The 12,500-nt window shown below is 33.6% G+C and overlaps 1 protein-coding gene across 3 annotated transcripts in view; it reads right to left on the bottom strand.

Annotated features, from left to right (window-relative positions):
- The window catches only part of cyc (basic helix-loop-helix ARNT-like protein cyc), a 19,077-nt gene that overhangs the window by 40 nt on the left and 6,537 nt on the right, over window positions 1–12,500 (bottom strand). The window contains exons 4-15 of one of the 3 annotated variants that reach the window (XM_086554947.1): window positions 10,794–11,037; window positions 6,651–6,743; window positions 6,392–6,509; window positions 5,772–5,939; window positions 4,974–5,089; window positions 4,488–4,630; window positions 4,171–4,309; window positions 3,187–3,305; window positions 2,946–3,034; window positions 2,449–2,699; window positions 1,814–1,976; window positions 1–1,649 (exon numbers count right to left, since the gene is read on the bottom strand). The exon at window positions 1–1,649 is cut by the window's left edge and continues 40 nt beyond it. In XM_086554947.1, the coding sequence (XP_086411073.1) occupies window positions 1,480–1,649; window positions 1,814–1,976; window positions 2,449–2,699; window positions 2,946–3,034; window positions 3,187–3,305; window positions 4,171–4,309; window positions 4,488–4,630; window positions 4,974–5,089; window positions 5,772–5,939; window positions 6,392–6,509; window positions 6,651–6,743; window positions 10,794–11,037 (1,813 nt within the window). In that variant the 3' untranslated portion in view covers window positions 1–1,479. The remainder of the gene's footprint in view (window positions 1,650–1,813; window positions 1,977–2,448; window positions 2,700–2,945; window positions 3,035–3,186; window positions 3,306–4,170; window positions 4,310–4,487; window positions 4,631–4,973; window positions 5,090–5,771; window positions 5,940–6,391; window positions 6,510–6,650; window positions 6,744–10,793; window positions 11,038–12,500) is intronic. The other 2 variants (XM_086554948.1, XM_086554949.1) reach the window with 2 other exon arrangements.

Genomic DNA, 12,500 nt, shown 5'->3' with positions numbered 1-12,500 from the left:
TAAAATATATATATATATATATATATAATATATAATATATATATATATATATATATATGTATAATATATATATATATATATATATATTATATAATATATATATATATATATATATATATATATATATATATATATTATAATATATATATATATATATATATATATATATTATATATATATTATATATATATATATATATATATATATATATATATATATACATATATATATATATTCATAATATAATCATGTATGTACTTGTGATAGATAAGTGAAGAAAGCAAATATTCATGTGTGACTGAAGATTTCATATACCAAATGACATGGTACACACAGCAAACACACACATGCTCTTCCAACGATAAAGGAAATGGCCAACAGTAGTTCTGGCTGGGCAGAGATGCCATATTCATATTGAGTTTTATACTGATATTACAATGCTTTAATATCAAGACATCTATAAATCATCTAAATATCACTATAATAACAATAATCATAGTGTAACCAATCATATCTGAAGGGTAAATCATCTGGTAAATTATAGGCTTCTTAAAACCTGCTTTACTTACCCCTTTTTTTATATATATAACATCTGTCATTTATACTCATTACATTTAAACATGAATTAATAGAATTATTCTTAGATGGGCAGTTTTGACATGATAAGCCACAACATTTGGACTTAGGCATCATGGAACAGGCTCCCCCAGCAGAGACACTAAGGTAAAAAGCAGAGATTTTATGTCATTAAAAAAAATCTCCTCTATTTTGCGTTTTTTTAAGAAGATAAGATCTTCTCCGTTTTCCTCTTCACTATGCTCCCTCTAACCCCTAACAGACCGGCACTATCCCTCTATAATAGAGGAAAAGGCATCAAAAACACATGGATAAAACTCTTCATCTAACAACAACACTGAGTGGTCATGGCAGGACATAACAGTATCTTTTTCTCCCTATCCCTAAAGATACTTCTTGAGATAATGCACTGAACTGGTCTTTAGAAAACTGCAGCATAGGGGAATGAGTTGGCCCACGAGTAGTGCCAACAACCTAACATTATACTCGGAAAAAAAGATGTCCCCCCAAAAAAAGGCATATTCGTCTGCATTCTGTCTTAAGGAGAATGCACAGTCTAATGCACTCTGCCACGTTAGGTGAAATGGGACGAATACCACTATATATACCTATTCATACATATACATATGAAGATATAAATATATATATATATATATATATTGTGAATATATATAGAGAGATAAGATAGATAGACAGATAGACAAATAGAAGATAGACAAGTAGATATGTAGATGCTGACAGATAACTAGGTAAGGAGATGGACAGAAAGTTAGGTATAGATATATAAATAGATAAAGATGTAGACATAGATACATAGATATTTATAGATATATGTAAATACATATGTATAGTAAAATGCTAAATGAGCAGTCACACATATATGAAAAATCAGTTGCTTTGCACTCAGGGCAGAGGCCAGGGGAGATGGGAGAAGTCAACAGGACCCCCAAGCCCTGCGTCCGCTTCCAGGAGGCTCATGATGACCGCCATGGCTGCTTCATCAGAGTCGCTCGTGCCGTCTGCCTCTATGTCACGGCTGCCTACCACATCCATCAGGTCATTCTCATTTGACACTGGAAGAGAAGTGACATGCTGATCGTCTGAGGATATGCAAAATCTCCCATAACACCAAGTGCATCAAAATACTTCATAACAAGTCATCAACAGCTCTGTCTTAACTTTCCCTAAAAATGAGCAACCAAGCACTCTGGCCACCAATGTGAAGCTTGCCCCTTACCTGGCTGTGTATGGTTGTTGTTGTGGTTGAAAGATCCTCTTCTTTCGCTGCTCTGGGCTGCATTGCGGTGACTCTTGCTACCAGCCTGTGTAGATCGGCTAGTGTCACTACTTGAGCTATTGCTGGTGTTGCTGCTCAGCAGCTGATTGTTCTTCACATTGTTCTGAGTATATTGTAACGCTTACATCAGACTAACCTCCTCTTTCTTATTCTTTTGGGTACTAAGTTATATTATCATCTTTGTGTATCATATGAGCAAGCTTATTATCATTACTGCAAAGTGTTGATCAGGAAAATTAAGTCACATATGGAATGCTATTAAGATCAATTTTCTCTCCTCTACAATTTTTAGAGATCTCTATTAGCTAATGCTAATCTACTTTGTCATATGAACTTTCATTTTACTTTCTGCGAATACATCTTAATAATCAAAATTAGAAAAAGAACCAGACTGGAAGAAAATACTCAATATAATTAATATCAAAATAAAATGCATGGAAGTATGAGCAACAAACATGAAATATCTCACCTACTGTGATATTCTACCTTTCAAATTATTAACTTTCAAACAAACATGCAATAAAAGATTTAAAAAATTTCTAGGAGAACCTCAGACAGATTTCTAGAAGACATACCCTGTGAGCTGTTAAGTCTGAGCGGAGTAGTGCCGCAAACGAGCGGTCTGAAGCCCCTGAGCCTAGGATGCCCTCAAACGGTGACACGGGGCTGTTGGAAGCAGAGTCATTCCGTCTCTGATTGTCCAAGACTTCGTCAGCGATTTGTCGTCCAATCTTACCCGCTTGAATGCCACCTCCCACCAGCCGGCTGCTGCTGTTGGACGAACCTGCACCTCCAACAGGTGAAGCATCTTGCAGGTGATTTGTGTCTGGGTGGCAATCATATGTTCACAACATCTAGTCCTCACATAAACATAATGGAATTTCCTATGCATATCAATTTCAGGATTGCAATGATCAAGTTTATAATTGAGGCCATATATATATATATATATATATATATATATATTATATATATATATATATATATATATATATATATATATATATATATATATATATATATATATTATGCATTATACTACAACTTCTCATTTCTAAAATGGGCAACTTACCTGGAGAACTCAGGAACTCATTAAAACTATTATATGACTGTGACACCGACTCATTTGCCATGGTGCTTTCCACTAGCCCAGCTTCCGATCTGTTGTATATAAATCACATACATCCTTATTATACCTGAAAGCTCACCTACACAATCCAAAAATTTACCTTAGAATAGTCACAGAATTACATCAAAATAAGCCAACTTATTTACAGAGTTTATTTATCCATGAGGGTGAAAAATCGACTCACGTTACAACGCTATTTTTCGATATGATGTACTCTATCTCTTTGGTCCATGGGTTCTTGAAGGTCCTCCACGAGCTCTGTAATCTCACGAAGGACCCCTCCTTGGTGCGAAACCTGTATACCTGTGGGGGAAAAGTATCCTCAGTGGTGTATGCTATCATTATAAGTATATGTGTTTGAACTAGATATCCTTTTACAATCTAATTCAATTCATAAACCTACATGGGAATGAAGTACTACCACATGCTAATACAGTGCAAATGAATTTTTTTTTTTAATCTATGATTTTGTATGCATTATCCCCTGATCTCTTCACTTGAGCATCCTCTCTAGGCAATTTGTATCTCGTTTCAATTACATTACTGGCATCCATTCTTTATCAATTCAGCCCTAAACTAAAGAATGCTCTATTAAAAATCAACCTTCAACCTATTCACGAGGGATGACATGATATCTCATCATGGGGTATATTTTGCTCCCACCAGCTGACGGCCTATCATATCATGATCTCTCTCTCTAAACACACATTTTAGATTATTACATATGTATATACTCATTAGAGTCCCATTTGTATAGGCACATTTTTCTTCACTTGTGAAAATAAAACAAAAACCTCCTCTTATCACCCCATTGAATCAGGTGGATGAAAAGCACTCTGAGAGGAACAGTGTAGCATCACACTGGGAGAGATCTCGTGCTTGGTTGCTGCACGCGCTTGTTATAGGAGCAGCATTTGGCTAATATAAAGACTGCCACAAAGGGGTTAATAGATGTCAGCTTTCATTTTCACATACACTTGAATCCTAGACTTATATCTCAGTCTACTGACTGAAAACAAAGGAAGAAAATATGTAGAACACATTGTCTAACTGATCCAAAGAACAATTCAAATCAACTGCTAAGACAACAAGTAACATAAAATAACAGAAAAATCAGCAATGTAATAAGTATAACATAATAGCATATAATAACATATCTTAACTGTACCTGGGTGCTGCAACTCTCCGTACTTTGCAACGTTGCTCGGTGAGTCTCAGCCAGGAAAGGAATGTCGTCCTGATGGAAGTATTCGTACATGCTCGACCCAAGGAGTTCCTGCGGCAGCCACCCTAAGAGTAATGATGCTCTGGAAAATAAAGATTGGCATAGATAATAATGACAATAATTGAGGCAAAAGATAATCTTAATAACTAACCTTTATCTAGATAAAAGATAATTACCAAATTATCTACCCAATCAGACATATTTATTTCCAATACATGAACATATCATATCACAAGAACACTCCTTCCCCCAGGCCATACTTTTGATCGATGAAGACAAATTTTCCATCATTGGTGTGTTTAGAGATGAATTCAATCGGTTCTGTTGGCGCAGCACGACCAAGCCTCGATGTCTCACGTGTGCTGGATGCCAACAGAGGGGGGTGAACACGGCCAACTGCAACCTAGAGAGATTTTGTGGACTATGTTACTTTGTAATTTTGATATAAACAGCATATCTTAACTGCTACCTAAACCTAAAGTGATTTTTCTTGTCTCTTATTGATTGATTGATTGACTGATTAATTCACTGATTTTTATTTATTCATCTATCTTGTTTTGTTTAAATATTGTTTTTTTATTTATTTGACTATCTAGTTTTGTTTAAATATCTGAAATAAAAAATGAAATAAATTACAAGTTAGAACAGAGAGTTATATTTCAAGTCTCAAAAACTCAAAAAGATAGTAAAATAACTACAAAAACACACTTTCAAAGAATCATCATAAAACTGCGCAAATTCCATACCAGGCAGGAGAGATTGCACGAGTCGGAGTCACTCTCCGAGTCCTCTTCCAAGGGGTCTTTGGTGGGAGCCCAGGATTTCAGGTAGCCCGTGAAGTGGATCACGCTATATTTCTTGTCTGGAAAATTGGGCCACAAACATAAATAACAATAATGAAAACAATTTGAAAAACATGTCTTAAAAATGGAAAAAAAAATTAGAAAATAAATCTCAAAAAGGGGAGATCAATTCAGAAAACATGACTCAAAAAGGGGAAAGCAATTTAGAAAATGCCTCTCAAAAAGGGGAAAACAATTTTGAAAATCTCTTGAAAAAGGGAAGACAATTTTGAAAACATGTCTCTTGCCATTGTGGTTATCACAAGTGAGATTAATATCACCCTCAACAAAATAACAGATGATCATCAATCCTACTTCAGTATCAAATCTGCTGTACATTATTGTATTTCCCGGCATAGAAGAAGCACCAGTGTATGATCACTACACCTTTAGTGTGAAAAAAGAATTTGGAAAACAGCCTTTATAGATTACAATATCATCATATCTTTCGGGAGAAGAAAATGATAATAATAAAAGCTAAATGTAAATTAAAACTAGATAAACCTTTTAAAAACTAGTGAGCTATTGACACATCTTTATTTTATTGTGAATTAGATTCAGTATATTCAGTGCTGTTTATCATAAAGGATATCTTATCTGATCCCTTTACCAACTGGGCTTTTTCCTATGTGTCTGATTGCCTTCTCCTAATAGCTTTCTCTAAACACACACACCCACAAAAAAGATGAGCCTTAGCCCTACCTGAGTTTTGCGACTTAGATTTCTTCTTCTGGCATCCGGTGGAGGAGTCTGCCTCCTCTTTCATGACTGGCGCCGATTTGCACCTCATGCGGCAGAAAAATGCGCGCCGTGACCCCGGACATAATCTGGTCAATCCCTGAGGTACGTCGGTCTTCACAGGAAGGAGAGCTATGCAAAAAAAAAATCATAGTATATAAATCACAAAATTAAAGGTGTGAGAGAATTTAAAATCATGTATTAACCCATTACCACCAGTTGACAAGATATCACGTCGTGTGGTGGCAGAATCAGCCGCCAGCAAACTGGGTGATTAGGTGCGTAGCGCTTGGCTGCAGCCAGTATGGGCAAATAGCCGGAGGTATTAGGCTTATGTGTTTGAAATATCCCAGCATTTAGGTTAACGAATATTAAATCTGGTATTACACTTCTAAGATACAGACATAGCCACATGCCGTCATCCCATCTAAATTCTCTTTATACAATACATTTGATTCACCTAAAATTTATATATCCCTCAAGCAATATCAACTAACAACAAACAAACAAATCTACAGGAACAAACCAAAGCATACTATTTCATCTAATTTCACACTGTTTCGTAACGTCAAATCTCCACTCACTTTTCGCGTCTACAAGCCTCTCTCGACGACTGATATCTGAGCATGAGAGTTGTTCTTTTACCTTCGTTAAGTCTTTAGGATGTAGTATATCAAACCAGCTTGTACCTAAGAGTTCACTCTGCAACAAACCAAAAATGATTAATAAAACAGCCAAAGCACTTATTCATGAATCATTGAAGAGGGCCATTATTTGTAAAATAAAATCAAATCTCCATGTCTTCAATCTTTCAAGAGGTAGAGTGACCTCTAAAAGACTTACCTGTGTGTAGTGTAATGTTTGATATACCGATTCCGACACGTATAATATTCTCCCTCTGTCACACCCCACAACAAATAGGAAACCGTCAGCTGCCTGCAAGAACATCATACCTGTTAGACACTTGCATAGCTTCCTTGTCTCTTAATAAAAGTTTCACTGCCAATGGTAAAATTAGGTCAGGTAGCCAATTAATGAGAGTAACCAAGGATAAAAAAGTTTTTAATAATGAAAAGTTGATAAAAGAAAAGAAACAATAACATGAGATTACATCTGAAAGATCATGAATACAATAAGGATTCTTCTAACTTAAATACATATTACACTGAAAACCAAAAAATTAGTCAATGCAAAACAATGATAATGAATACTTTGAGATGGACTGTAATTTGCAATACATATGTATGTTGATAACCTAGCAATATCCCATAATGAAAAAAAATAATTATGCTCACCTTTTTCTTACTTAGCTATGCACTCAAAATCTGAGACCATTACTATAGATTTTGATTTTTGCAATACCTGCTGTGTTGAGTCCTTGAAATTGTCCATCAAGATTATATAAGTTTCATATCTGATAATTCAAGCATAAGTAATGGCCACATGAGTTATGAGTAATAAAACTATATCTTTGCCAACATACATTCCTAAAAATAATCAATTCAATATTGAAATGAGGTATACAGAACACACTCTCACTCATATTTTAGGTCTCAAACACTGGCCCAAACCATTCTCACACAGTCACCATATTCAAAATTGGCCCTGAAACCATACCCCTCTTCTCAAGTAAGAAGTAAGCGATACTTGACAACTGCTGGCTGGGGGAGAAACTGAGATGACTTAAAGATGCTACCTGGCAAGTAGCTGTTCTGCTAAACATTTTACACCCCCTCTGCATACAGTCTGTTTGCAATTTTATCAATCACATAATAATATGGCATATAGCTAGCGTGTGTAAACCATAATTTACTGTCTATAGGTCTCTTTGTTTGGTCTCATTTGTTTCTACTTACTTTATATTTGACACAAACAATTAAATAATGAAGAGGGATAATTTGAAAATTATACTGTCCATAACTTCTACCACATTGTGATACAAGTTTAACATTGTTTACCTTGTTTTTAAAGTGCTAATGCTTTAAAATCATTTGTTTGTTCCTGCTTCAAATTTTCAACATTACCCTTCAGAAGGAAAAGTAGGATTGTAAGATTTAAACACATTTAGTGTGCATAAATCAATAGCAACACAAATGTATACATATCAACCAATTAGCTTTCTTAGCTACAGAAAAGGGGTGTGTTTTAGTAGGTATGTTTGTAACCTAGAATATAGCTGATAGACATAAAAAAGTTCAAGAAAACCATGTTTTGTGGCATTTAAGGAATTTCAATGTATGACTCTGCAATCCCTACAGCAAATGCTGTATGCTGCAGTTATCAAGGTAATTCATGTCACACTCATAATTTGAATAATATAGACCACTCACACTTTAGGCTAGAGAATAAAAATGCAATACTCACAAGCACTCATATTTTTGGCAAATTTAAATCTTACATGAACCTTTTTTCCCTTTTAAAAATACTAAGCAACAATGAAAGAAAATATATATATATATATAAATATTTGTTGGTTACTGAAAACCACAACCAAGGATCAAGAAACTTGCTCACCCATATTTACCCAAAAGATTTGTGCAACTGAATATATAATTAAATAGATGGTTTTACTGAATGAAAAAATTAAAATTTTAACGTATAACTTTAGCAGCCTCACTCACTGGCTAAAACCTGAAAACAAATGGTGGACCCATGGATTACGCCTAACATCTTAGGCTAGACCCACGAAGAGAGACTGCTGAATCTGGTTGGCTCCATGTACTCAGATGCACATAAATATTGAATGAATTAAATCTTCAGCAGCCTTATCATCAGTAACTATACATTTGACCATTTGACACTACGGGTCATCTGAACTTAACTCACAATTCCTAAATTCTACCTTTCCAGAGCCCTCAGGGTCTAAGGATCATTGGTTGGGAACCACGGACTCAAACCATCATTAAGCCATCCACAGTGGGCATGTTTCAGGGGGTGGGATCATACTGCATTTTTCCTTTCACTGAAATTAAGAGCTATTTATTCCTTCAGTTGTATAACTAGGGTATCGATCCAATTGCTAATTAGGATCGAGGTGATATCATAAGATATATCCTCATACATCATAGCATAACTTTAGAAAATAGCTGAAAACACACAGAACATCCTAAGATACCCATCCAAGGCCCTGTATCATAAGATGTAGTCCATTATAGAGGGAATAAAACTGTTTTCAACCCAAACTTCACTTACAACTGAAAATATATTGTTATCCTGTTGATACCAGGAGGTCAAGTAAGGATGCTAATTGATTTCTTCTTGACAAAGTGCTTGCGGAGTCATTAGGGATATATATATATATATATATATATATATATATATTATATATATATTATATATATATATATATATATATATATATATATATAATATATATATATATATATATATATATATATATATATATATATATATATATATCTATATACATATATATATATATATATATATATATATATACAGTTCAGACAGATTTGCGAAGACGTCGCTTCACCCGGGCTATATGCACAAGGCAGCCCGGCCACTGCCAGCTATGAGTGCTGACTCATCTTATCTAATCTTATATATATATATATTATATATATATATATAAATGTATATATAATATATATATATATATATATATATATATATTATATATATATATATATATATATATATATATATATATATATATATATTTGTTTATGTATATATATTTTTATATATATATATTTATATTTATATATATATTTGTATATATTTTTATGTATATATATATATTTATTTATATATATATATATTTATATATATATATATATATATATATATATATATAAACAGAACAGAACCTTAGTAACCGTGCATGACCCTGGCATCAATGGATTAAAGGTCAACCAGTTACCAAAAATAGTATGCATTCAGCATTCAGTTATATCAAAACAGAAACTTCTTCAAGGCAAACAGCTTTTATGGTAGTCTTGTTTACTTGTGTTTCCAAGCAACCTTAAAAGAATTCAGATAGGATCTATTCAGTACAGTCTAATTTACTTTGAGAAAAGCAATTGGCAATTTTCCATATAAAAAAATAACAAATAATAAACAAACAAATGTTAACCCTATGATGACAGTGTGTCACACCCATGTGACACGGCTAAATGCCCGATGATGGGGCAACACAATAGTGTGACGTTCCCAATGCAATATTGCATAGGCCCATCGTAGGGGCTTTCCACTTATCGCCGGGCCTGTCTGGATTGGGTTAAAAAATTATTGACAAAAGCAAGCATTGGTAATCTAATTTCACAGGCCTTGACCTCTTGTAGGAATTCAGTCACATTCTAGACTACCAGGAGGAAATAATGAGAGTTTGTGGTTTTACTCATCTAGCACATAAAAGTGATAAAGCATAATCATAAATCCTTTAGTTTAAACAGCTAACATCTACTGGGTTGTAATTTGAGTTTCTGCACATTCTATTATGACACATGGCAATTTTCAGCCGCTGTACTGGCTCGTAACAGTGAATGGGCATCGAAAAGCCAATAACTGGCTCAGCACCAAATATCTCCTGCCTAATTTTATTTATTTTCATCAAAAATAGCCAGCCCTATTTCATATGACCTAAAATCTAACCAATATTATGATCCCATTGTTTTGTAATTTCTTTTTTGGGTACACTACAGTTCTCCTCAAGGTAACTGCACATGATATTTGGTACAATGAAACAAAACAAGCACATATATGCATACATACACATAGGCATATACACAGATATTCAAGTATGGAAACACATACATAATCCCATCCATAACTTTGACTTTATGTAAGAAAAACACAATCAATCCATCGCAGCCATAATAATCGCATTAAAAAAAAAAACTGAATCAAAATAAAATGAAAATTCTAAATATCTAAAATAAACCTCAAACCAAAAATGACCATCTTATAGAAAACAAACACTCATATCTACCTGAAGTTTTATAGAAAACAAACACTCATATCTACCTGCAGTATCAGATTCTTGAGCTCGTCATCGGAGAGGAAAGCTGGCTTGTAGTGTCCCTCTGTGTAGGAGTTGAGAGAACCCCTCAGCATCTTCATGTGTTGGACTGCCATGCGGAGCACTGTGAGCTTGTCAAGCTTTCTCGAGGTGCACACTGGGATAATGCTGCTCAGTTCCATGATGTACGTATTCATCTTGTCACGGCGGCGCTTTTCAATCTCACTATGGTTTTGTCTGTTGGGAGACCTATAAATAAAATTCTCCTTATTATAACTAGAGCATGGCACTGCTACGATTTTCTTTTTATCTTCTTTTAGGATACAACACATGCTGGCAGGGGCTAATCAGAACCATTGCGAATGGAAAGGTTTTGAAATAAATAAACCTAGTTAAGGTAACACTATTCTGTGACTACAGATTACAACTATTAACCCACTTGCAAATATAAATTACTTTCAATATCATATTTAAAAAAACAAGAATTATTACCCTTTACTTTTAAATATTCAGAAGCAGAGCACCAAAATCTATATGAATCCCCTGTATAACCAATCTGGAAAGTTATAAATAGAGTCTAAGCTCTATTTATTAATCTCTATTTATTTCATCTTATTTTTGTGCCAAAGAGAGAAAGAAATTTATTGATATTCTGACTTACAGATACATTATCACCCTAATATCAGACTCTCACTAACATTCCCTAACCAGCAATTACTGATCCCTTTTCAAAAAATATTTTCTATCCAAAACTATCAACCTTTTTGGGCCACCAATCATGAGAATTTTCCACACAACACTGTTTCCAAAAGCAGAATCCTTTTCTATTAGCACTGACATTTCTGTCCTCTCTGCAATGATTTCTGTAATTCACTTCCTATACATAGTTTCCTTATTTTCGATATCTTTTCACTTAGAAAATCTGCGAGATCACATAGTAAAAATACCCTAATAATAAATATCATTATCATGACATTATGCAAATTCCTGAAAAAAATCTGACTCAATCGTTTTCAATTCTTTCAACACTGTAAAACATAAATCACAATAACTACACATAATGCACTATCTTGCATCTTCAGAGCATGAATACAATATATTTTTCATGCTATACTTAAGTTCTTAACCTTAATATTGAGAAAATAACATCATAATATAAGAAATTACATACAACTTACATACTTTTTTACCTTAATCATGAAAAACTGAAAGATATGACTATGGGCTTTGGTCAGTGACTTTGTATTAGAATTAATAGCTATTACAGTAAGTACATATGCCAGCAATGCATCAGATTCTGAACAAATACTAAATAGACAAACTATGAAATGGAGCTTGACAAAAAAAAAAAAAAAAGATACTTTATCACTCGGTATCTGTTGTCATTAAAAAAATACAAAACAAATGAAACCATATAACAATTGCTTTTAATAAATATATATTCCTTATCAAACTCTAAGACATTTACACAACATTATGTTCATAGAGCTATACTACATCAGCTACTACCAGAAAAATGCCACATTGGGTTAACAAACTAATGATATATATGAAATAAAATGAAAAATATAATGGAAAAAAAAATCATTCACACATTAGCATGCAAATAGATAAATGCCAAATGATATTATGAAAAGCTATAGAAGTAAATAGATACTAAAGTATCAATTCTCATAATGACTGTGCTTTGCTGATGAATACTGATATTTTCA

This window comes from Penaeus japonicus, unplaced genomic scaffold, assembly GCF_977035675.1.
Source record: "Penaeus japonicus unplaced genomic scaffold, GWHDUDI00000001_assembly GWHDUDI00000030, whole genome shotgun sequence".
Taxonomy (NCBI): Eukaryota; Metazoa; Arthropoda; class Malacostraca; order Decapoda; family Penaeidae; genus Penaeus; species Penaeus japonicus.
Note: the sequence above shows the minus strand (reverse complement) of the source record. Positions and strands in the feature narration are given on the sequence as shown.